This window comes from Scleropages formosus, chromosome 14, assembly GCF_900964775.1.
Source record: "Scleropages formosus chromosome 14, fSclFor1.1, whole genome shotgun sequence".
NCBI lineage: Eukaryota > Metazoa > Chordata > Actinopteri > Osteoglossiformes > Osteoglossidae > Scleropages > Scleropages formosus.
In genome coordinates this window covers 25611264-25635536 of record NC_041819.1, presented here as the reverse complement: position 1 = coordinate 25635536, position 24273 = coordinate 25611264, and the positions used below count along the sequence as shown (strand labels likewise).

The window sequence follows — 24273 nt, the reverse complement described above, 5'->3', positions numbered from 1 at the left end:
AAAACTGCTATGCAAGGCTATTATTTGTGGGCTATAGCTCAGCATTTAACACTGTCATCCCAACCAAGCTGATCCACACACTGGTAGGGCTGGGACCGAGTGCCGCATTGTACAATTGGATCCTGGATTTCCTTACCAACAGACCCCAGCGTGTGCAGATTGGCAGTAATACCTCCTCCCCACTGACCCTCAACACTGGCACTCCATTGGGAAGAGTCCTGAGCCCAGTGCTATATTCCTAGTTCACACATGACTGTGTGGCCAGTCACAGCTCCAACACCATCGTGAAGTTTGCTGACGATACCACCATTGTGGGTCTGATCACCAACAACGATGAGACGGCCTACAGAGAGGAGGTGAGGCTCCTGGCAGAGTGGTGCCAGGACAACAACCTGTCTCTAAATGTCAGTAAAACTAAGGAGTTGCTGATTGACTTCAGGAAATAGGATAGGATACGGTTCAGGCACCCATCTACACAGGAGGGGACATTGTAGAGAGGGTCAACAGCTTCAAATTCCTCAGGGTCACCCTCACTGCCAACCTCACATGGACTGAGCACACAGCATCGACCATCAAAAAGGCCCATCAACGCCTCCACTTCCTCAGGCGTCCGAAGAAACCCAGGATCCCCACTACAGTCCTCACCGCTTTCTACAGGTGTGCTGTGGAGTCCGTCTTCACAGGGTGTATTACATCCTGGGGTGGCAGCTGCTCCATACAGGACAAGAAAGCCCTACAGAGGGTGGTCAAAACAGCTCAGGAAATCGGCACACAGCTACCAGCCTTCGAGAACACCTACACCACACACTGCCTCAGAAAGACGATGCGCATCATGAGAGATCATAGTCACCCCGCACGGGCACTTCTCTCTTCCATGCCATCTACAAAACGGCTTAGGTCTATTCGAACCCGCACAGCTAGGTACAGGAACAGGTTTTACCGCACTGCTCTAAGACTATACAACACTAACCAATGTGCCACCTTTAGTAACTAGAGTTGGACTGTTCCCTCCAAACACATTGGTACATTACACTGTCACATTAAGCATTCACATTCTCACACTCTTGTTCTGAGTTCTCTGGCTGTCAGCTGGTATTATTGTTATTATTGTTACCGTTTTTTATTATCATTGCTCCTGCATTTCTCACTTTCATTGTCATTGTTTTGTTTGTGCAGTATTTCTATTGTCCTTGCCCATAGTCTGTAGAGAAGCATTCAGGAAGAATTTTGATACTTGTACGTATGACAATAAATTTGAAACTTGAAACACACACACATCATCTGAACCGCTTGTCCCATACGGGGTCGCGGGGAACCGGAGCCTAACCCGGCAACACAGGGCATAAGGCTAGAGGGAGAGGGGAACACACCCAGGACAGGATACCAGTCCTTCGCAAGGCACCCCAAGTGGGACTTGAACCCCCGACCCACCAGAGAACAGGACCCGGCCCAACCCACTGTGCCACCGCGCCCCCGGAAACTTGAAACTTAAATAACAGATAAACCTTTATGAGCTACTCCTGTAATTTAATGTAAATGTTTATTTATTTTATAAATTATACAGTTTTATACAGCTACTCGTGTGATGAACGTTGGTTCAAATAGTGGAAAGAAAGAAACTAACTGTACTTAAGAATCACACACCTGTATCGTGTCTCTTTCTCCTACTGTAATGAATACATTGTATTTTCTATGAGATGTTCGTCGCTTTGTAGAAAAGTTTCGGATAAATAGATGAATAAGACGCAGCTGCTGTATGTGTCTGATTTATGAATGAATTCTGAATCACACAGCAAGTTTAGCACATGTTGGGGGGGATGAGAGGGACACGGTACAGCAGGGACATCAAACACACTGATAAATTTATTAAAAATATCAACACAGAAAAAGTTCATGTTTTGGACTCACTTGAGTAGGATAAAAGGCTGAAAATAACAGTTCTGTTACATGGTACCAGTGAGGGTAAAATTTACCAGGAAAGTACTTTCAGAGGGAGTGGAAAAGTGTTTGTGTCCATTAAAATCAGCCCCCACACACACACACACACACACACACACACACACACACACACACACACACACACACACACACACACAGACCAATGCCCTTTGTCACCTGGAGCCGCAGGTGTTGAGCTTCCCTGGCTGCTGATGTGCTTGAAAACTTCAGGGGGCGCTGATGAGCTGGGGACACAGCCAGCGAGAAGCACTTCCACATGTTCCTCCACACGGCAGCGTGCGCCACACGTGATCACAGCTGGAGAGAGAGAGAGAGAGAGAGAGAGAGAGAGAGAGAGAGAGAGAGAGAGATTTCCCAGCAGGCACCGGGGCACTTGAGCACGGTTTCAAAACCGTGGCGACTGATGTCGTTCCACACGGTACCATGTAAACGTGACCCTCCGTTCCACACGGAGCGCCGCTGTTTCCACCTAAGCTGCACACCTGTCGGGTGAGCGTGAACAGAGAGCGTAGGAGACTGACCTGGGTGAGAGGGGTTCACACCGGACTCTGGAACGCCGTGGATGGGAAACACCCAGCTGATCTCTGGAATCCTACAAACAGGGGAAGGAGTCAAACGCCGCGGCCAAAGCGAGGTCTTCCTCCTGCGGTGTGCGTCCGGCCTGGACCCTCACCTGCCCTGCAGGACACGCTTGTCCTCTGGAACGTCACACTTCCACCCACAGCCATCCTGCCGCCTCAGCTGGACCACCAGCCACGTTTGAGCGAGCTGCTGGCAGGACGGGCTGAACACCACGGGAACCTGCAGGGTTTCCTGGGGGGCCAGGGGGATACCTGAACACACACACACACACACACCTGCTCAGTGTTCAGGTTATGCCGTGTGGGACAGGTGGCGTGGCCACACGCAGGACATACCATGTGTCCGCTCAAGATGGACACTGAAGACCTGTGGTTCCACTTGCTGGGACTCTTCACTCGTGGAAGGGAGTGGCTCCTTCAAGTTCTGCTCATCATCTGAAAGTGCAGCACATTATGGGTGGCAGAATACCGTGGTAACAGTTGTGTTTCACCTGCCAAGGTGTTCTCATGTATCTTTCCCTCCTGGTCTCACTCCATTGGTTCCAGGAGCTTCCTCTAAGTTCAACACTGTGCCTATGGCCTACAAACCCATCAGTGGGTCAGAACCCCAGGACTTACAGGACCTGATCACTCCCTGCAGCCCAGCAAGTGCTGAACCCCTCCACCTCTGCCCCCCGGTGGTCACAAAAATAGAAGCCCAAAGGTTCTCAGTTCTGCCAGTACTGTGGTGAAATGAGCTCCCTCTTGCCCTCAGAGCTGCTGAATCCCTCCCACATTGAAGAGGGGTCTTGAACCCATCTCTCTGAGAGCCACTTCTCTCCTGATCTCCTTACAGCTCCATCAATGAGTCCAACACCATCTGCTATGATGAACTGTTTGAATGTCACTTCTATAGGAGTTACTGGAGGGATGTGAACCAGCAACATGGTGGTGTCTCACACACACAAGCTGCGTGTCCATCATCCGGTGTGTGCGTCTAAAGCTCTTTGTCTGTTACCGATGCTCTCGTTTACTCTGAGTTGTACTTCACTGTGGGGTAAAGTGTCTGATTAACAATAAAAGTACATGCATCATAGCAAGCGTGTGTGTGTTTGCTCCACTGAGAACTGACACACAGATCACTGCTCTGTGAAGAGGACAGTTTGTGGACGCAAGTCACAGAACGAGGTCAATAGCAAAAGGACACACACGCTCCTTACACGGGGTCTCGTGGGACCCGACTTCGGCATCGACTCTCAGTGTCCTGGGTTTGAGCAACGGAAAGCCCTCACTTGTGGCTTTTCTACACCCAATAAGGTGACGCAGCTCTAGACGTCTCTGGCACCGTCGCCCGCATGAAGAGCTCCCCTTTGCGAGGTGCTTTCGGGATTCGGGTCAGTTACCCGCGAGCTGCTCAGGGCGGTAACCCGAGGGCCGAGAGGTGAGGTAAACGTGGGCGAGAACACTGTGCTCGGTGGGGTTCTGGAAAGGCACGGCGATGGACGTGTGGGACCCGGGGGACGTGGACAGACAGAGCGGCTCCATCGTCCCAGGAATTTGCCCCCGGCCGGAGAGCAGGAACCTCCAGCGGCCGAGCTGCGGGGAGATGAGAGAGGAGGAGCGGGATTCAAACCTAAAACGGAGCGGACGGGTCCACCTCAACGTCCACCCACTCACTGCCAGCGAGTGTCTCCATGTTACACAGTACAGTGCAGCGCGGTTCAGCGTGCAGTGTGGGTCCCGCTGTACCGCGGTACCATTGTACACTGTACCACTGTATTCCTGTACCGCAGTACTGCTGAACCACGTATTCCTATAACACTGTATTACTGTACCATAGTATCATTGTACCGCAGTACCACACCTTTCGTTGTCTCTTTAACTATCCACATGAAATGAAGAATATTGAATACTTATTGAAAATGAAAGCACTTCAGTTCAAAATATCAGCCTCTGTGTGCGTGTGTTTTCACATGTGCAGTTGCGTTCGGTCACTGTTCTAAAATCAGCCGTAATTCTGTACCCGTCAGTAGTTGCAGGTTTACCTGTGTTCACCGTCTATTGTTTTCTGTGTGCGTTACCTGTGTGCAGGTGAAGGAAACACACGCTGTGTGATCGGGTCCCAGCGAAGATGGATAAAACTGCACCGGTACTTGAGTAGAGGAGTGCGGTGCCACGGTAACCTGAACATGCAACACAGGAACACGTGCGCGTGCACGTACACACACACACACACACACACACACACACACACACACACACACAAACGTGTGTTACCAACATCTCTGTAGTATTACAGCAGAAACAAAACATGACTTGAATAAGACGAGAGCCCTCGACTTCCCCGTGTCGCGCGCTCACCGGCCGCCGCGTGTCCAGCAGCACACGGAAGTTCCGTGGGTTGCTGTTGGCAACATCCATCTCCAACATCTCATCCGTGTTGTTGACGAGCGGGATGAAGACGAGTTTCCATCTGCGCAGGAAAGCGACAAAAGCGTGAAGGTGAACAGCAAACATGCAAATACACACGCGTGTTCCCACTGCAGCGACGACGTCAGAGGACCCGCAACCGTACAGGGACACGAGACACGGAGCGAGGAGAGGCTCCCTGCCACACTTTGGAAATCAGTTTTGGCAAAACTCATATTCACCACCTCATTATTTAAGCGTCGCTCAGACAAACCCCTTTCAGCACTAATGACACAGCGGAGGAAACGCTTTCTGGGGGGGACTCTGTCCATGTGGTCGCCAAGGGCAACGGCCTCAACAGCAGCAGCAGCAACTCTCCCGGGGCGATGCGAACAGGAAACACGGTTAACTTGCACACGTGTCCCCCTCTCCACGAGCGATGTCGTGCACGTACGTGCGGACACTCACCTGCCCAGCTCACAGGTACACGGTGGAATCACTGTGGGCTTCGGGGAGTCGGCCAGCAGGTCCAACTGGTACCAGAACTCTCCAACGAGCTCCGACTGGAAGATGATGCTGCATGGGGAAACACACACACACACACACACACACACACACACACACACACACACACACACACACACACACACGGTATTACTGCTCTCCTCATTGTCTGTTTCTTTCTCTGTGTGTTTACATTTATTCATTTTGTCATTTTGTTTCACCAAAGCAACTTAAATCATTATATGGTTTACACTGATTTACCCCTTCGTAGAGCAGGGTAATTAAGTACAGCAGGTAGTGGGATTCGAACCCCGGCCTTTCAGGGTGTAGGAATCCACAATTTAAGGTCACTTTAAGATCGACCGACCGACCGTCTGTCTGTCCCGTGTTGTCGTGTGAAAACATCAGCGTGATACACCTTGCTTGTGGGCATTCAAGACAACATCCGTAGAATGATTAGATCAAACCTACAACTGAAAGGGTCTGATCACAGTGAGCACTTGTGATTATTTGCATCTAAATGAAACTGTGTGAGAATGTTGACATATCCCAGTTCTTGTCACCGGATCGTGGTCAGACCATTCGGTGATGAGGAAGTCTGGGGTGGCTAGCTGTCGGGGGTTGGTTCCTGTGAAGGCTTCCTTGCCTTTGATGCTTTGTCCGAAGGTATCACCTCTAAAGCTTTGTGTAAGGTCACACCTTTAAGGACTGCTCACTGAATGCCTATAAAACCAAAATGTACGTCTCCCTTAGTTAGACTTGATGACTACAGCGTGAAACGGCGCGTTCCGACGTTGCGGACCGATGCTCTCGTCTGCAATAAAGAATCCTGCTGAAGATACTTCCAAGTCTCCTGGTCTTCTCTGCAAATTCCAACAAGGGCCAAAGGCAGCACCGGAAACCCTGCGTTCCCTACCTGCCCATCTTCCTGCCGACTGTCGTTGGGGAAAACGTCACCAAGTAGGAGCTTTTTCCCCCGGGGGGGACACACACGCGAGTGTCACCCGTCAACCCAACACCTTCGACATACACCTGCAGCTGCAGCGGCTGAGGCTTCGGGTTCGAGACGGGGATCTCCATGGTAACCGAATTCTGGAGAGAGACCAGCAGAAGAGCGAGCGTGTGTGTGTCTCTCCTGGCACTGTGAATACCCTCATTTTCTCACTCATATCCACTGTCCCCACCTGGAGGCGCTCTCACCCACCTGGACAGTGCACTGTAGTGGTACCACGGTAACCGGCTCTCCAGGAACACAGAGCACCTCCAAAGAGAACCACACCTCGTACGGTTGGAGCAGGTCACCTGGGGACAGCACACCTCACGGACTTGCACACCTCACACAAACGGTGTAAATGCAGAGCCAGGGCATTTTCGCGCTGAGATACCGTGGTAAGGGCTCAGGAGCAAGAACTGCTATCACAGCTGCTATCACTCCGCTGGGGGTCTCACCTTCCTCGTCCCCTCCGGTGGCGCTTACATCCTCGTCCAGCTGCTCGGCTACGAAGGACATCACTCCTGAAAGAGGAACGTGGTCAACATGGGGCAGGAAGTATCCAGGGACGTGACGCTGAGAGACCCCGGTTGATGGAAACATCTCCATCCCAGAGGGACAGAGCACTGGGGGAAAGAAGGGACTTGATGACACGTGACACGTTCTGAGTCCCTGGGTCCCTCATTATTGACACTTTTATCAGGTCATGACTACATGTACAAATACATATTGATCACATAATCAGTTTTACCCCCGGTAGCTCATAGGTTTCAGTCCTGCCCTCGCTGTGTCCACACTGTCCAGTTGATGTTCTCTACCAGCTTCCCCTTTGCCCAATCCGTACTGATCATCATGACTGGGAATTTCAGCATAACACACACACACACACACACACACACACACACACACACACACACACACATACACACGAATCCAATCACACACTCACCTCTGCAAGTTCCTCGTTTCCATGGCGACACACTAAAAGTGTAGGGTACCACTTTACCAGGTTTAATGTGCACAGCTGCAGGACCACTGACAATGGACAGGTCTGAGATGACCTGTATTGCAGGGAGAGGTACACAGTGTAAGACACGCGCACGCCCACACACACACACACACACACACACACACACACAACTAGTTTCTCACACACCGGGATCTCAGCTTACGAACACGGTGACTGGAGTTACTACAAAATCACTTTCATCACAAAGTCGCATAACACAGATGTCCTCTATTTATGCGGTAGGAAATGCAGCGGCCGTGCGGTGGGAGCGCAGCGGGAATGCAGCGGCAGGGCAGTGTTGCGGTACCTTGCAGGTGAACCGCTGCTGCGTGTAGTTGGGCACGTGAAGCAGGCTCTGCGTGACCTCCCCAACGGGGCAGTGAATGAGCACATGGTCCTGGGCCCTGGAGCGCTCAGCCACCCCCCACAGGGTAACAGTCTGCTCTGTGTCGTCGGCATCGTTCAGCAGCGACAGGGAGCCCTGGGTACAGAATCGTTCCCCCCAACACACACATACACACACGAGAAAACTCTGATTTACACACTGTCAAAATGTGGTGGATTAATTGATCTTTGTTTACACACACACACACACACACACACACACACACACACACGCGCGCTGACTGAAGCTGCTTGTCCGAAACAGGGTCGCAAGCAAACCGGAGCCTAAACCGGCAGTGCAGGGCTAGAGGAGGAGGGGACACACCCAGGATGGGACACCAGTCCATCACAAGGCACCCGAAGCGAGACTCGAACCCCAAACTCACCAGAGACCAGGAGCCGGCTAAACCCGCCGCACCGCCGCGCCCCCTTATCTTTGTTTATCGATCTGTTAGTAACTATTCACTGCAGTCGTCAGTTTTCAGCTGAAGGGACCTGCGGCCACTGAAAGGCCAGCAGGCAAAGCGCTGATCGACTGGACGCACGTAGACAATAACAATATTAATAAGAAAAGAAAAACAATAATGACAATGGTTATTACAACCAGAGTCTCACACACACTCACTCACTCACTCTCACACACACAGAGATGAGGACGACCCTGCCTCTGTCCCGCTACCTGGACGATACACTTGCACGTTGGTTTGAAGCTCACGGGGTAGGAGAGCGTCTGTCCGGCCCCCACGTACGCCTGGGAGGGGCCGTGGAAGCCCCGCCCAGCCAGCCGAACCCGCAGCCTCCAGTCCTCCGCACTCGTGTTGCTCTGGGGGAAAAACACGCGCACGCATGCACCCGCGCACACAGACACACACAGACACACACAGAGATAGTGTACATACACACTCATACTGTACACAGTTCCCAGGACAACGTGTGTGTGCTGTTTCTTCTCATTTCAGGATTTTAATTTTCTTTGCTTAATTCACACTTCAACAGCTATATATATTTTTTCTGTTTTATTAGTCAGCACAGCAACTCTGGGTCCCAGCAACAAACTATGTCCCTCTTTTTACCATATTTACTGTAAGTCCCTGTGGGAAAAGTACAATAAAAGGACTGCGACAGGCTGTGAACGTGTGCGGTAGGACATGAAAGCAGACGCGTGCGCGTGGGTTCGACCGCAGGGGCATTAAAGGCGGCTCACGCGCTGGACCACTGACCAGTGGGATCTTCTGCGTGACCGAGGAAAGCGCAGTTGTACTGAACTCCAGCAGGGCGGCGCTACCGTTGCCATGGACCACAACCTCGAGGCAGTGAACGCGCACGTCGCGCCACGACCGCAGGACCAGCTGGCAGCGGTAGCGACCGCAGGTTCTGGGCTGGAAGCGAAGGGTCAGCGAGCACACGGGACTCCCTGTGTCGGCACACACACACACACACACACACACACACAGAGTACATGTGTCCACAGTACACACACACTAACTCTAACCCAGGACAGGTGTCGTCTCTACGAGTCCTGAACCTCAGCTGGGCAAGGGATTCGAACTTGTAACCACTGTATCACCTGCTGCCCTCAAGTGAGCCATATTACCTGGGCCAGCAGGGGGCGCTGTAGTTAGTGCTGCCAGTTGGCACTCTAAAGGTACAGGTTGGAATCCCCCTGCCTCCTGGTGTTCACGAGGATACTTGCCCTGGACTGCCGCAGTGAAACTTACCCTGTTCTATAAGTGTGTAAATGAGTGTAAGTCACTGTGTGAGAGTAATGAAAAAATGAAGGAAGGAATACAGTCCATGAAAAAACACTGCTCACCTGGCGGAGACTCGGCAGGTCTTTCGCCCCACAGGGACACTCGAGCTGCGCGGCACACAGGCAGAGAGATGCATTCTGGGAGGATGAAGCAGTCGGGCATGGAGCACTGCACCGTGTAGAGCACCGCCTGCGTGTGAGCGCCCTCTTCTGGCTGGAGCATCTGGGGCAAGAGAGCAAGGGCGACCGGGTTGAGCTGGCCCGCCACCCTCACTACCCACCCCCACACACACACACACACACACACACACACACACACGCACACACACACACATTTACATTACATTTACATTTAGTTATCTATCAGACACTTTTCTCCAAAGTGACTTCCAATGGATACTATGTAGTGTCATCAGGCCACACACCTTATTCACTGCAGTAACTTACACTGCTAGATACACTACTTACACTGGGTCACTCAACCATACATCAGTGGAACGCACACACTCACACACACACTCTCTCTCTCTCTCTCTCTCTCTCTCAGCATGACTGTGAGAGGAAACCAGAGTACCCAAAGGAAACCCATGCAGACACAGAGAGAACATGCAAACTCCACACAGACTGGGCGGGGATTGAACCCACGTTTTCTCGCACCACCCAGGTGCTGTGAAATATGCCGCCCTACCCCAGCCCCCACCTGCCCCAGGCGGTCAGTGGTACCTGAGAGGCACCGAGGGCCCACGTGGCCACGCCTCTGCGCACGCTGCTGCAGCTCAGAGTTCCGGCCCGGTGGCGACGCTCTCGCTCCAGTGCCGACATGCGCTGCACCCCCACGGTGGCGAGAGCGCGCTCCCACGCCTCGTTCACCACGGGCACCAGCAGCACCTCCCGCAGCTCGGATCTCACGTCGCACCTGAAGCAGAGAGGCGCCTGTGGAGCACTGGCGCCCCACGCTGGACACGCACACAAGAGAGAGGAGCGGTGCGACACGTGTGAGCAAGTCCACTGACATGAGACTGGAGCACAGTGCAGTCTGTAGGTCCGGCAGCAGGTGGCGCCATGCAGAGCAGCGCTTTGGGCGTCACTGGACCCTACAGAATGGACTGGAGTACGGTATGTACAGTGGCTCATGCATCTGTACAGCAGGGCAGTGTTACACACACACACACACACACACACACACACACACACACACACACACAGAAGACAACGTAAAGACACCAATTCACTGCATGTCTTTGGACTGTGGGAGGAAACCAGAGCACCTGGAGGAAACTCCCACAGACACAGGGAGAGCCTAGGAGAGGCTGTAAGGGGATCAAACCCACATCCCATCCCTCCACCCAAACAGTGTGGGGCACCAGTGCTCTCTGCTGAGTCACTATGCTGCCCTTCCAGTCAGGGTTAGGGTAAAAGTTCTGGTAAAGTTATGCTGAAGATTGTGGTAAAGGATAGGTTTAGGCTAAAGCTTATGGTAAAAGTTATGGTAAAAGACTGGGGTTAGGGTTGTTTACCCTGAGTTGTGAGATTATCTGTTAAATTGATGCCGAAAAAATTCAAGTAAAAATTACACTGCTGTACAAATGGGTAAAAATTACTCTTTTGAGAGAAGCGAGAGCTGACTTAATAACTAATGTAGCACCAAATTCGCATCACTCAGATGTTTACACTGTTTACTCTCTTTACTCAGTTTACTCCGTTTACTGTTAGTTTACTCTCGCTTTGCACTCTGTTTACTCTCAATTTACACACCCAGAGACCCTGCAGCCCTTAATTCGACTCGACTGACTCTCAATCCCAACACGTTTCACACAAATCTGCACCAGTGCACCTTATACTTATGATTTATGTATTTTTATGATCAGCAGCGGTGGAGCTGCACCTGGACAGAAGGAGGCAAGCACTCGCTCACCGAAGGCGCTGCTCCTTCCAGAGACGACGCTGGGACTGGGCTCTGCGCTCAGCGGGGTGGGGAGGGGCAGCTCTGCGGTGGCCTCGACCAGATAGACGAGGTCCCCCACCTGTCAGGTGCGTACAGGTGAGTAGGTCAGTACAGGTGTGAACAGTGGAGTACAGGTGTGTACTGGTCTGTACTGGGGAGTACAGGTGTGTACGGGAGAGTACTTGTGTGTGGAAGTGGGGGGGGGGGGGGGTCTGCACTAACGTTTTTCTGAAAAATTAATGAGACAAAGAAATTAATGAGGTGTGATAAACCCGAGTGCGTGTGCGCGTGTGCGTGGACGATACCTCCTGGCCGAGCAGCAGCACGCAGCAGTACACTCTGCCCAGGTGGAAGGGCACGTAGTGAAGGTCCAGGTGAGCGGCCCCCCCTGCCTGCAGCCACACACACCTCACTGGGCTGAAGAACTCGGGTACAGCCGTCTCACTGCCTGGGGAGAAGGAGACACCACGCGTGCGTGTGTGTGTGTGTGTGTATATGTGTGTGTGTGTGTGTGTGTGTGTGTGTGTGTGTGTGTGTGTGTGAGAACTGCCTACTGACCAGGGTCCAGGAGAAAAGCCTCGTTGCTCTCTGGCGCCTCCAGGGTTCCGTCCATCTGACTGGGAGAACACAGACGGTTGAGTCACACACAGAGACACACACACCAGGCTCAGCGGTCAATTGGACCAGAAGAACAAAAGGCAGGACCCCTCGCACACAGGTCATCACGTGTTCCAATCCCAGACTGGGCCACCAGGACCGAGGCGGCGTCCCTCGTGGCACTGGGTGATACATGATGATCCGTATCGATCCATTTCCGGCCCTGATGGATATTAGAAATCCGAGGGCTGGTCTCGTTCCAGAAGCTGTACTGCATTTGTACCATAGTGTTCATCGTGCTGTACAGTATTTACGGTATTCCATACGTCACTTTCTCCCTCTTTGTTAATAAAGCTGCGAACTGTCAGGAGCCGGTTATCGAACACGTAACAACTCTTTATATTTTCGGTGCTTTTCTTCAAAGCTGCTTGCAGCGTCGAGTTACTTACACTGATGTACCCATTTATACAGCAAGGTAAATTGTACCGTGTACTTGATCGAGGGCACCTCACCTGCCCTGATCTCACCTGTTGCGCTGCTCTTCGCTCACGCCGATGATGCTGTCGAAATTTGAGCCCTCGGTCACGCTGGTGTCCAGCGGCGCTTTCAGTGGGTTTTCTCTCGACTGGACGAGCAGCACCCTGGGACAGACCACACGTGTCGTCAGCGACACCGGACGGACCGCGGGGAGGTGGGGGCGGGGCGCGGGGGTGAACCCCTCCGGTGTGTCGAAGGGTGAGGAGCTTCTCACCTGAACTCAGCGTCCTCGGCGAAGGGGTTCAAAACCCTCAGCTGGATGCGCTTGAGCTCGTAGCAGGGGGCTGCGCACCTCACCGTTCCCTGTGTGGAGAAACACGGGGCTCGGTGGCCTTGTCGGGGGTGGGGCTGGGTACGAGCTCGCGGGGGTCACACTCACGCGGGGGGGGCTGTGCGTGACGCGAGAGCGCAGGGTGAAGGACAGCGTGGCTCCTTGAGGGTGTGAGGACAGGCGGGGCGTCAGCAGCAACACGGCTTCCATGGGCCGCAGGGAGCTGCTGTGGACCTGGAGGAGCACCTTGGTGTGACCGCTGCGGGGGGACATGGAGAACATGTGGAGCTGCGCGCGTGTGTGTGTGTGCGTGCGTGCTTGCGTGTGCGTGTGCATGTGAGAAACACACTCACTGCGGAGGGATGCAGACCGTGGCCCCGTGTGGCAGGCTGAAGTGCGGAGCTTCCTGCCCCACGATGGACGCGTGGTACACGAGCCGCTTGGGCGACGGGTTTTTCACGCACAGCTGTGGAACACGCACGGGTTTTGTGGGGCAGGGGGTCACACTCAAATTTTGCGCGTGAAAGCCGTGCCAAGACCCACCTCCCTCGTCCAGGTGTCGTCCAGGCGGCCCGAGAGCGCCACCGTCTGCCTGGGAAGGTACTGCGGCAGCTTCTCGTACAGAAGAACGCAGAGCATCAGCAGCTGGACAGGGTTCGGGTCCGAGATCTCTGCGGCCTGAAGAACACGGGAAGGAACGGTCTTTACCATAATACACGGTAACCACGTAAAGGACTTTACCGTAGTGTTGTCCGTTTACTGCTCGGGAGCTTCTGCTCCTTATTCTCTCTTCCGTGGTTACAGTGGTGCCTCTTTCCGGTTTTCCATATTAAATATGATCAGATCTTTCTGTCGTATCCGGGCCTGAGAGACTTTCGTATCATTTATTCACTTCTCTGACACTTCCCTCCAAAGAGACGTACAAAGACACATTACCTACAATTATCGAACAGCACAGACTGCTGGGTAATTTTACGGGAGCAGCTGAGCATAAGGACCTTGTTCAAGGGGATTACAGCCGTAGGTAAGATTCGAACCCGCGACCTTTCGGGCCAAAAGGAGCAGCTCTAACCGCTAGGGCTAGGCTACCGGCTGCCCCAAGAACAACCAAACTTCCACTGATGGGGCTCAGCCTGAGCCACCCAGCCAGTGGGTGTGGAATAATAAAACATTCTGCCACAGGTGTGCAAAGTGTACCTGTCCCTGCACAGCCACCGCTTGTGTCACCTTTCGCTGCGATGACTGCAACTGAACTCTTCCTGTAACTCCTGACCAGGGTCTCACATCACTGTGGAGGAACTCTGTCCCGCTGCTCCAGGCAGAGGAGAGAAGTGCTTCTCACAGGAGCCAGCGTCCCGTCATGTGTCTGATGCCGAGTGGCGCTGAGTGTTGGTGATGCTGAGCGATTCTGAGTGACACCGAGTGTTGGTGATGCTGAGTGACATCGAGTGTCAGTGATGCTGGGTGGCGCAGAGTGTCGGTGATGCTCAGTGATTCTGAGTGACACCGAGTGTCGGTGATGCAGAGCGATGCTGAGTGACACTGTGCGTCAGTGATGCTGAGTGATTCTGGGTGATTCTGAGTGACATCGAGTGTCAGTGATGCTGGGTGGCACAGAGTGTCGGTGATGCTGAGTGATTCTGAGTGACACCGAGTGTCAGTGATGCTGAGTGACACTGTGAGTCAGTGATGCTGAGTGATTCTGAGTGACACCGAGTGTCGGTGATGCAGAGCGATGCTGAGTGACGCTGAGCGTGTTGCAGCACCTGGATGTGGAAGGGCAGGCGGAGCTCCCGCAGCGCTCGGCACACGATGAGCCCATTGTGCAGGTTCTGCTCCAGGCTGCTGCCGCTGCTGAACATCCTCCGGAAGCGAGCGGGGATCTGAGGACGGACGACAGACAGTGAGCGGCTGCGCAGGCGGAACCCGAAGAGTCGCCGCTGCGCACCACTGCGCACCACTGCGCAGACGTTTGCGTACCAGGAAGGGGCAGTAGGCAGCCAGAGCCGTGGCCAAGACGAGGCCGTCCGCCAGGTCCGCGTCAAAGTTCGCGATGCACCTGGGCGGCGGGACGTCACCTGGACAGCAGAACACAGTGGGCAGAAGCACAGCCGACACCACGAGGGTCACATTGCCTGCGTTACCGCGGTCCGTCTCCGCAGCAGCGCACGGTGCAGCACGACAAATGAGGGTGAAATCGGCCGTGTCCACAGACCCCCGTCGGGTGCCCGTCTGGGCCACTGAGACAGCAGACAGGACAGGATGTGTAAACACTGTGCAGGTGAGTTGCATTAAGGGGGTCCTACACCCTCGTTCTCTGGGTTCTCTGGGCTGGAAACCCGGCTCACTTTCACGCCACAGCGTTCAGTCGTTTTTAAAGCAGGCAGGCGAACGGAATACAATTAAAAATTTAAAAAAGCAGAAAATTTTTTACATGTTTGAAAGCTAAAACACAAAAATTTGGAGCACAATGAGTCACTGTCGTTGAACCACAAAATACATTTACAGCAGTGAGAAAAAAAAAATGTTTTGGTCCAGTTTTTACTGAACCACACACACACACACACACACACACACACACACAGCGTCTCACCATCATAAAGCTGCGGGTCCCACACTGTCCATCTCATCTTCTGGAAGGTGCAGTTGAGCCAGGTGAGGAGTCTCCTCTCCCAGGTGGAGTAGATGTTCCTAGACTGCGGATCCAAGTCATCACGTGCAGTGTGGTCCTCATCTTCGCAGCCTGGGTGACATCCCCAGCTTCCCTTGGTGACTCGTGGGAGGACAAACACCTGTGGACGCACAGAGGTGATTCTCAGAGACACGCGGAGGGACACTGAAGTGGCAAGGACAGAGGGGGGGCCGAGCTCTTGCCTTGTAGGTCTGCAGGAGAACATCGGTCCAGACCCGTCTGCTCAGCGACTCGAAGTCCTCATCATCCAGCTTTATGGAACCGGTGACCAGGACGTCCTGCTGGTCCTAAGACGGTAGACATGTCACTGCTGTCCCCTGACCAAGTTGGGGCCGCAAAGCCAACGCGCCCACAACAGAGACACTCACTTGCAGGGACAGCCAGAGCCGGAAGTCCTGAGGCTCCAGCAGGTGCTCCGGTCGAACATGAGGGAAACTCGCACCTTGATCACTGGGACAGAGAAGCGAAGGCTGAGGATCTGCAGCGCTCACCGACCGCTAACTGCGCTACTTGTGCTGCAGCTGGTGAACCGTGGGACATGAAGCCCATGTCCCTCAGCCAACAGCCGTGCGTGGACCTGCGATGAAGTCTCTGTGGTCGACCTTCTCAAGGTCAGCGGTGCGAACGGCCGACCCAGTTATGGAATATAGTCAGTGCCCGGTTCAGGTCACATGAGGTCAGTATCGATGCGCTCTCAGGATTGTGCCCTCTTTGGACCGTGTTCAATACTGCCCGCTTTAGTGACGGCACTCAGGAGCCCGTCTCCAGGTCATTGACCGCAAGTGCGGCGCACAAATAACAATTCCATCTGCGCAGGGATTAGAGACACAGAAAAGTACAAAATGGCACAGAACAGGATGTTCAGCAGTGACCACGTCCACAGTAAATCAGTGCAGAAGTGGGGGACACAGATATTTTTAAATTTTGGTGCGTGTTTTTCAACAAATTTACACTGAAATAACCATATGTGGTCGCTGGAGCACACAGCGGGGGGTGTTGGGGGTCCACCACCAGTCACGGTTAGCGGCAGAGCTTCAGTCCCCAACCCTGCCAAACATGACCGGGCAGTGACTGTGGTTAAAAACAGACAACATACCAATCCTCGTACTCAAGGTCAAAGGTCACACAATAACTGGTGTCACAAGCACATTACTTCTTGCGGCTGCAGCTCCAGCTGTTCCTGCCGCTCACCTGAGGAAGGTGAGGAGAGCTCCGTGGCGCCGGCGCAGCAGCCGCACGCGTTCGGGGGCGGAGCCACACAGCAAGTGGCCGCCGCCCACCCCGGGGGGGAGCTGCCCGCCCAGATGAAGTACCATGTCGTAAACAGTGCGGGCGCCCAACGCTGGGGGGAGCGAGGAGCCGCCCTTCTTGTGAGTCGAACCCGAGGCCTGCACCTGACACACGGCCCTACGGAGTAAAAGGGGGCTTGTTAACGAACCGGTCGGGATGACTGAGCGACGACCCGGGTTCCGCGGCGCGGCTCTTCTTGCCTCCTGAAGCTCCGCGGCAGGGCGACGGGGTTCGGACCCCTCGGCCACCCGAACTGGGAGAACCAGCGCTGCGTGGCCCCCAGGACGGCGTCGAAGAAGAGCCCCTCCTCCGAGCCGCGCGGGGGGGAGCGGGGCAATCCCAGCATCCCCATCCTGTCGCTCAGGTCGTCGCTCATCCCGTCGCTCACGTCGTCGCTCATCCCGCCACGCGGACCAATGCTCGCGACCCAGGCCTCCGTCCTGCCCGAGCTCTCGGCGACGCCCCCCGGCCACGACTCCGGGCACACGGGGCCTGAACACAGGACACCTTAGGGGTCGTGAACTTGCTGGGGAAACACCTGCATCCCACCCACAGGGCTGGAACTTTTAATCTCATCCGTGTTTCCACTTTACTCCGGTAAACTCATAGGCAAGTTATCCTACTGCACTGACTGTGTGTTAGAGACTCATGGCACCTCGTGAACTCCGTAAGGGACAGTACCGTAGTGCCCCCTCCTCACACCGCTGCTGCGCACACATATTGAACGTATTAAGGTGATCGTTTATTGTTACGATATAATCAAGTATTATTTTGTTCTCTGTAATGAGGGCAACCTGTGTAACAGGTTACATTCGGGAGAGGAAGGCAGGTGTCACTCGTCGCGCTCATGTCGGTGGAGTTGAACACAGAGGGTTGGAACCAACACTGCAGTCTCACCAGACAACAGCTGCTCAGTGCCGGAGCTGGAGGAGGAGCCTGATCCAAGTCCCGCCTCATCTGTCAGCTGGGACCACCCACATTCTGCACTCAGGTATCCTGGGGAGCACCGCGCACGCACACACACGCACACACACACACGCCCGGAAACATGTGTGGCTGTCCATCAAGAGCAAACATAATCACTTTGTGCATTTAAATTTGCAAAGAAGCATTTAATTATTCTTTTGAAGTGAAATTTTTCTCCACGGTGCTGTACAGTTTGAACAACATTCGAACACCAAATTCATAGACAATCATAGCAGATGGTGCTGGACTCATTGATGGAGCTGTCAGGTGGTGGCTCCAAAAGAGACGGGTTCGAGACCCTTCTTCAAATGTGGGAGGGATTCAGCAGCTCTGAGGGTCACAGGAAGCTCACTACACACCAGGAGCAAAACTGAGAACCAATGCAGTTTGGATTTTGCACCTTTTATGTGTGTGTTTGCCCTAGTTACTGTTGCCATGCTGAAATGGCTACGAAGCCACACGCATGTTCAAACGTACCGCTGTTAGAGACTTCGGGCGGGTTGGGGCGGCGAAGTGCCAGGTGGGGCCACAGGGTCAGCAGGCAGTTTTCGGTCACAGCACACACTTGGAGCTGGAAGCTGAGCGCAGAGTCTAGCGTGAACGGGTCGGACTCGCGCACACGGCTTCTTAGCTATGCAGCACGACTGTGAACGAGTCGAGCAGAAGACTGGTGCCGACACTAATGTGTCTCGCAAGGTGTTTGGCGAAGGAACGAGACCCCAGGAAGAGCCGAGGAGGGAGTTTCCGCTCAAGCTCCACCCCCCCAGTTAACCTGAGCCAGGTGAGCAGCTCAGCTCCGCCCTCGAGCCCCCGACATGGGACACACCTGTGGTTCTCCTGGTCCACAAAAGTGATGAGAGATGTGCAGGCGACGGGCGACGGGGAGCGGAAGGTAACCACACAGATGAAGGGCTCAACAAGCCCTGATGCTGGAACAGCGTCACCATGAGGCAGGAGGACAGAAAAAGGCTCCAGTTCGCTTCCGTCCTTCAGCTGGACTTTCTCTACCTGGACTTGCAGGGAGGGGCTCCTGGGTTCATCACAGGTCACCCCATAGAGAAGAGAGAAAGGTGAGTGTGGAGAAGAGGCAGGGACACAGGACAGAGGGACGATCTCTGAGGGGCTCCGTTACAACAAACTGTGGGGGTCACTCTTGATGGTCAGGTTGGTGCTGGAGATACCTACTGCTGACAGGCGGGTTGGTGGTGGAGATACCTGCCTGGCAAACCCCGACAGGAGGAGACACACGGTGGCTCGGGTAGACGTGTCCACAGGCACCGGTGGGAGGAGGAGACGCGGCGGCCGAAACGTGACGGAGGGCAGAAGCACCGAGGCGCTCAGGTGAAGTTGTCTGTAGGGATGAATCTTCTCCTCAAACAGGAAGAGAAACAGCTGAGTGCTGATTGCCTGTCCTCCTGCAGGGGGCAGTAAACACGCCAGATACACGCTGTACGTTACACTGCTATGCACGCAACACGGTAAACAGACACAACTGGTGTAAAAGTTCCTCACCGAGGTAGACACCTGGTGCTGAGCTTCCAGGTGAGAAGGTCACGCTGACACACACCGACTGCTCAGGCTCCAGCGTTCCGCTGTCCGGAGACACGCTGAACACGTCCCCTGGATCCCCGGGAGGTGCTGTGCTCTCGAACCTCCAGGCGACCTCTTCCTGGGAGATGTTCCTCAGCTCCAGCACCTGCAGAGCAGCGTGTTGGAGGTTCCAGAGGGAAGAAAGACACCATAAAGACCTCCATAGACAAGCCTCACCTGAGGATCAGGTGTCGCAGAGGACCTCTCCGAGGACTGCAGCTCAAAATGGACAATGGACGGGGACGCGTCCAGCGGGGCCCGGAGAGCTGGGTGGTGGAGCAGAGTCAGATGTACAAACACAGAGATAGAGACTGAAACCGATGAACAAACAAACAGAGGTACAGACACTGAGATACAGACATACACGGAGTGAAAGTGACACAGAATAACTGAAAACACTAATACGCAGATGATACACACACCTGTCGCCTGCACCCTGCAGGTGGGCGTTGCCACGGAGACGGCCCATGAGCGGGGGGTGATGATGTGCTTGCTGTTCGCTGACAGCGTTTTAGGGACAGAGCTCGGTGGGGGTGAGGGGGGAGAAAGGCCGTTCAGGGTTACGGGCAGAAGGAAGTCATAGGCCGCTACCTGGGGGGGGGGTCGGAGCACAAGATAAGGCAACATCCGTCGTCCAACACGACATCGTCCGACACGACACTGTCCAACAAACACGCACTTGTTTGGGGCAGAAGACGAGCAAACACTCCACAGTCTCCTGACCATCCATCTCCACCGAATATGTGTGCGGTTCTGGATCTCCGTCTGCGGGGAATACCACGGTAAAACAGGAGAGCTCAGCGGGGATGGACACGGAACTCGTTTTCACAGCTCTCCTACACCCGTAACACGCTACCAACGTGCCTGTGACCCGCTTTCGGCGGAGCTCCACGCTGAACTCCCGGTGTCGGGACAAGTCGAAGCGGAGCACGGCTCGGCCCAGGGAGCGATTCTCCAGGGAGAAGGGAAGGGCCCGGCGCGAACCGCAGTAAACGCCGTGGAACTGGAGCGATTTCTGCCGGTGAAGGACCGGGGGGGACCAGGTAACGGGTGAAGACAGAACCGCGGTTCGCAGTGCCGACGTCTCTCAGCAAAACGGTACAAAGTGTACAAAACTGTTGTCCAAGGAGCGCAGTGGCACTGACAGCTGCGCGACGGACACTCACCACACCGATGGACACCCGAGGGGGGGTCACCGACCCTCCGAGCCGGAGCTCCAGCGCCCTTGCGTTGCGCAGCGCGATCTGGACAGGACACACACCTGCTCAGTCACTGTCCGCACACATGGCTGTTTACCGCCTCAGGGAGTCGCCATGAACAAATGCGGTGCTTTTTACAAACCGTATGAATGTTTCTTCAGCGCGAACAAAGGCAGGGGACAGCGAGAAGTTACTTTTACTACGGTACCTCGGTAAACGTGTGTAGATATCGCGCTGTTCAAAGCACCTGTTGAACACACAGCCTCTGACTGTGCAGAAAAAGGTGTCGCTTTACTCCGTTACGGTTCTGTCACCTTCTCGCAAGGTTTACCGCTTTACACGGCGGGGTATTTATACCACAGCAGTTTGGGGTAAACTTGGTACTCAAAGGCAACGGAGCAGTGTACGGGGGGTAGGATTAGAACCGACAACCTGCAGGTTACGGGTCGTCATCCTCGTGCAGTTCCACAGCGTGCCCTACCGTGGTAAACATGTGAGGAGGGACAAGAGGGGATTTACTCTCCCCCACCTGACATGCGTGGTAACTTTCACTAGATGGACATGAGTAAGGATCCTGAACACAGTGACCTACTGGAACTGACAGTCTGGGGTGTTTTCATTTCCAAAGCAGAGTCGAGCGTCGCACCTCCCAGGAACGTTCTAGAAGGTCTGCACACGTACGTGATGTTTATACTGGGTAAAACATTACATGAATGTGCAAACTGTCCAGGCAGCAGAAACACGTGGCCTCTTCACGTACAAATATCCAGTTTCACCGGCTGGGTGTTGGGTCCCGACCCGTGAGCCGTGAGCTCTCACCTCCACTCTGGTGTCAAACTTGACGACAGCCTCTGGGGTGAAGAGCACCTCAATCTCTGTCTGACCGCCTGCTGGGACCACACCCTCCTGAGGGGAGACAGTCATCCCGAGGACAGGGTGCACATCAGAAACCTGCACACACAAAAAGAAGTGGTAGTATTCCAAATCTTCACATCAAATGAAATTTTAATGTGTGCAGTATTTCTACTATTAATATTCCTTACATCTCAATCTGAACAAAAGAGTTAAAGAAGGAAGAGAGGAGATGTGGTAAACATGGTGATTTCTGACAGTTTCAATATATCGCTGAAGGTCTCCTCTGCATCACATTGCTGGTGTTCGGAAGCTCCAGTTGAATTACAGAAAGGAGATGCGAACATGTGGAACTACTGATGGTACGGTGATGACAGGTGAAGAGAACTGATGAGGAGTGAAGAGGAGCGATGAGGAGAGATGAGAAGTTAACAAGAACAATAAGGAGCAGTTAGTGTAGTGGTTAGGGCAACTGCCTTTGGACCCAATGGTTGAAGGTTTGAGCCCCACCTCTGGTTGTAGTAGCCTTGAGCAAGGTACTTACCCTGAATTGCTCCAGTAAAATTACCCAGCTGTATAAATAGGTAGATAATTGTAACCTTAACATTATAAGTTGCTTTGGAGAAAAGTGTCAGCTAAATGAATAAGTGCAAATGTGAGGAGAGTTGAGGAGTAATGAGCCCCTTGGTTGTTCTCATCTTTGGCTCCTCGTGGTGATGACTCTGCGCTCTGGGCCCATGAGGACGATGGACCTCGCTGGACCCCCGTGTTGTAAAAGTGTGACCTTCTGACCAAGGGATCTGCACGGCGGAGAAGGTGCCGCACCTGGAAGAAGGCGTCCTGGTGACCCGTGTTGTGTAGCATGGTCCTCCTGACCGTGGAGATGCTCAGAGGAGCTCCGTCAAACACCAGGTGTCTCTCGGCCAGTTGGACGCTCGCAGACCCCACCTGGAAAGGAGGGGGTACAAACGCCCCCCCCATCCGCGTTCATATGTGCGGCCAAAACAGCGGTGCCGACGAGCGCGAGGCAAGAGTGGGTGGGGCTCCGTTACCTTAGCAACGCATCGCAGGCGGGCCGTGTTGCCCTCGTGCACACGGAGGTCAAAGCTGCCCTCCTGCGGGGAGGAGAAGGAGGCGAACCAAAGCAGGTCGCAGTCGAGCTCTCGGCGGGGGGGCACGCTACCTGGGGACGCGAGTGACGTGGGACAAAGAAATAAATTAATTAACAATGTTGGTCAATAAAGATGTACATGGGTGACAGGCAGCAGAGAACTGAAGCGAACACTGTTCGCAGGGTGGTGTGTGAATGGGAGGGTGCTGTGTGGGGATGGGGTCGGCCGAGGTCACGGCCTTGGGCTCGAACCCCAGCAGCGGGACCTGTTTCAGCTCACTGTGGAGTGGAGTGAACCCAGCTGTGACTCTGGACCCTCATTAAATATTACCGCGCTTACTTCATTCCCTTTACCACGCAGCGACACACAGTGACAGAGCTGGACTTTTAACTGTTCTTTACCGTGGTGTTTTTTTGTTTTTTGCTTTCACTCCTCAGCCGCCAGCTGTACAGGGAACTATAACTGCTGCTCATGTCTTAATGTTGGACATGTTACACGCTGTGTCATTATCATATTACTGCCCGTAACACCGTTCGGTTCTCTGTAACTGGACGGACACACTCCCCACTCAGAGTCTAAGAGGTGTATGAGGGACGTGCTCTGGTCCACAACAGGAGCAGAGACGAGGTGTGGACACGTGCAGGACTGAGGGATCCTCACCTGCGGCAGGACTGATGGAGAAGGAGACACCGCTCTCGCTGGGGACGGGGGTCCAGGCGAATTCGGCCGCGCGGTTGCACCGGTTGTACAGTGTGACGACGCCCCTGTAGCCGCTCTGCGTCGGGCACAGCTCCACATTGGAGGTGGACAACTCGAGAGCGACGGGAACCACGTCCCCCTGAACGAGGACGTGTCCCGAGTGCCTCCCGTTTACCGTGTACGAGAGGGGGCTGCAAGGAGGGTGGCCACCAGGGGGCAACATAAACACCGGTTGAGAAGAACAGCCCGAGGGGAGGGTTGAGGACACCGGGCATTCAGCTGGACGCACTTACAAGCGAAATGGCCCCAGTTGGACGCTCTCAAAGACAAGAGGTAGGGAGGCCCGAGACAGCGGGGGCAGGACATGGGACAGGGAGCCAGAGCGCTGCAGCTCGAGACAGCACACCTCCACCTGCACCCACACATGCACCCCCAGGCTGTTAGAAAGCTCCAGGTGACGCAGCGATGAGGAGCGGACACACACCTGGCCGAAGTCTACTGTGGACGGGCCTGTGGGAACACACATTCAGAGCAAGGAGTCCCGCAGAGGCACGCGGTCTCACGCACCAGGGCGATGCGGAACATTTGGCATGCACTTCTCACCAATGGCCACCAGGTAAAGCTGTTGAGGTGAGAGGACCAGGCTGCAGTCGGCGATTTCCTGTGCGGTCGAGGGTTCGGCGCTCAGTCCCACCGTTACCTGTTTGAGGTAACCAGGGACATTAATGCAGCATCTCCTCTTCAGTGCTAAAACACAACCAGACAAAGACATATTGGTCCATTTGGACCGGTGTCCTATCCAGGGTGCACTGCCACCCCCCCTCAGCCTTACGCCCAGTGCTTCCAGGATAGGATCCGGATGACGACGACCCTGCTCGGGATAAGGGGTTGCACTGCACTGCTATTTATGCTGCATTTTGGCAGCGCTTATATACTTTTATTGCGCAACAATAACTA

General features: G+C 54.2%; 1 protein-coding gene across 10 annotated transcripts in view; it reads right to left on the bottom strand.

Annotated features, from left to right (window-relative positions):
- The window catches only part of LOC108931950 (cilia- and flagella-associated protein 47-like), a 39477-nt gene that overhangs the window by 7007 nt on the left and 8197 nt on the right, over positions 1-24273 (bottom strand). For 6 of the 10 annotated variants that reach the window (XR_003798133.1, XM_029257799.1, XM_029257791.1 and 3 more), the window contains exons 13-60: positions 23920-24016; positions 23610-23826; positions 23278-23507; positions 22558-22688; positions 22331-22453; positions 21473-21604; positions 20621-20698; positions 20319-20469; positions 20134-20219; positions 19877-20045; positions 19632-19720; positions 19377-19560; positions 19084-19279; positions 18691-18894; positions 18342-18442; positions 17796-17894; positions 17099-17405; positions 16800-17015; positions 15977-16058; positions 15791-15895; positions 15510-15708; positions 14897-14994; positions 14683-14799; positions 13460-13594; positions 13270-13382; positions 13025-13175; positions 12860-12948; positions 12636-12749; positions 12070-12128; positions 11817-11959; positions 11452-11590; positions 10290-10522; positions 9630-9789; positions 9037-9230; positions 8496-8639; positions 7740-7913; positions 7373-7484; positions 6882-7049; positions 6637-6734; positions 6349-6524; positions 5397-5504; positions 4881-4992; positions 4601-4702; positions 3923-4115; positions 2877-2975; positions 2633-2792; positions 2481-2551; positions 2116-2256 (exon numbers count right to left, since the gene is read on the bottom strand). Coding sequence is in view for 9 of the 10 variants with exons in the window: in XM_029257799.1 (XP_029113632.1) it covers positions 2116-2256; positions 2481-2551; positions 2633-2792; positions 2877-2975; positions 3923-4115; positions 4601-4702; positions 4881-4992; positions 5397-5504; positions 6349-6524; positions 6637-6734; positions 6882-7049; positions 7373-7484; positions 7740-7913; positions 8496-8639; positions 9037-9230; positions 9630-9789; positions 10290-10522; positions 11452-11590; positions 11817-11959; positions 12070-12128; positions 12636-12749; positions 12860-12948; positions 13025-13175; positions 13270-13382; positions 13460-13594; positions 14683-14799; positions 14897-14994; positions 15510-15708; positions 15791-15895; positions 15977-16058; positions 16800-17015; positions 17099-17405; positions 17796-17894; positions 18342-18442; positions 18691-18894; positions 19084-19279; positions 19377-19560; positions 19632-19720; positions 19877-20045; positions 20134-20219; positions 20319-20469; positions 20621-20698; positions 21473-21604; positions 22331-22453; positions 22558-22688; positions 23278-23507; positions 23610-23826; positions 23920-24016 (6799 nt within the window). In the remaining variant the exon portion in view is untranslated. The remainder of the gene's footprint in view (positions 1-2115; positions 2257-2480; positions 2552-2632; positions 2793-2876; positions 2976-3922; positions 4116-4600; positions 4703-4880; positions 4993-5396; positions 5505-6348; positions 6525-6636; positions 6735-6881; positions 7050-7372; positions 7485-7739; positions 7914-8495; positions 8640-9036; positions 9231-9629; positions 9790-10289; positions 10523-11451; positions 11591-11816; positions 11960-12069; positions 12129-12635; positions 12750-12859; positions 12949-13024; positions 13176-13269; positions 13383-13459; positions 13595-14682; positions 14800-14896; positions 14995-15509; positions 15709-15790; positions 15896-15976; positions 16059-16799; positions 17016-17098; positions 17406-17795; positions 17895-18341; positions 18443-18690; positions 18895-19083; positions 19280-19376; positions 19561-19631; positions 19721-19876; positions 20046-20133; positions 20220-20318; positions 20470-20620; positions 20699-21472; positions 21605-22330; positions 22454-22557; positions 22689-23277; positions 23508-23609; positions 23827-23919; positions 24017-24273) is intronic. The other 4 variants (XM_029257797.1, XM_029257794.1, XM_029257793.1 and 1 more) reach the window with 4 other exon arrangements.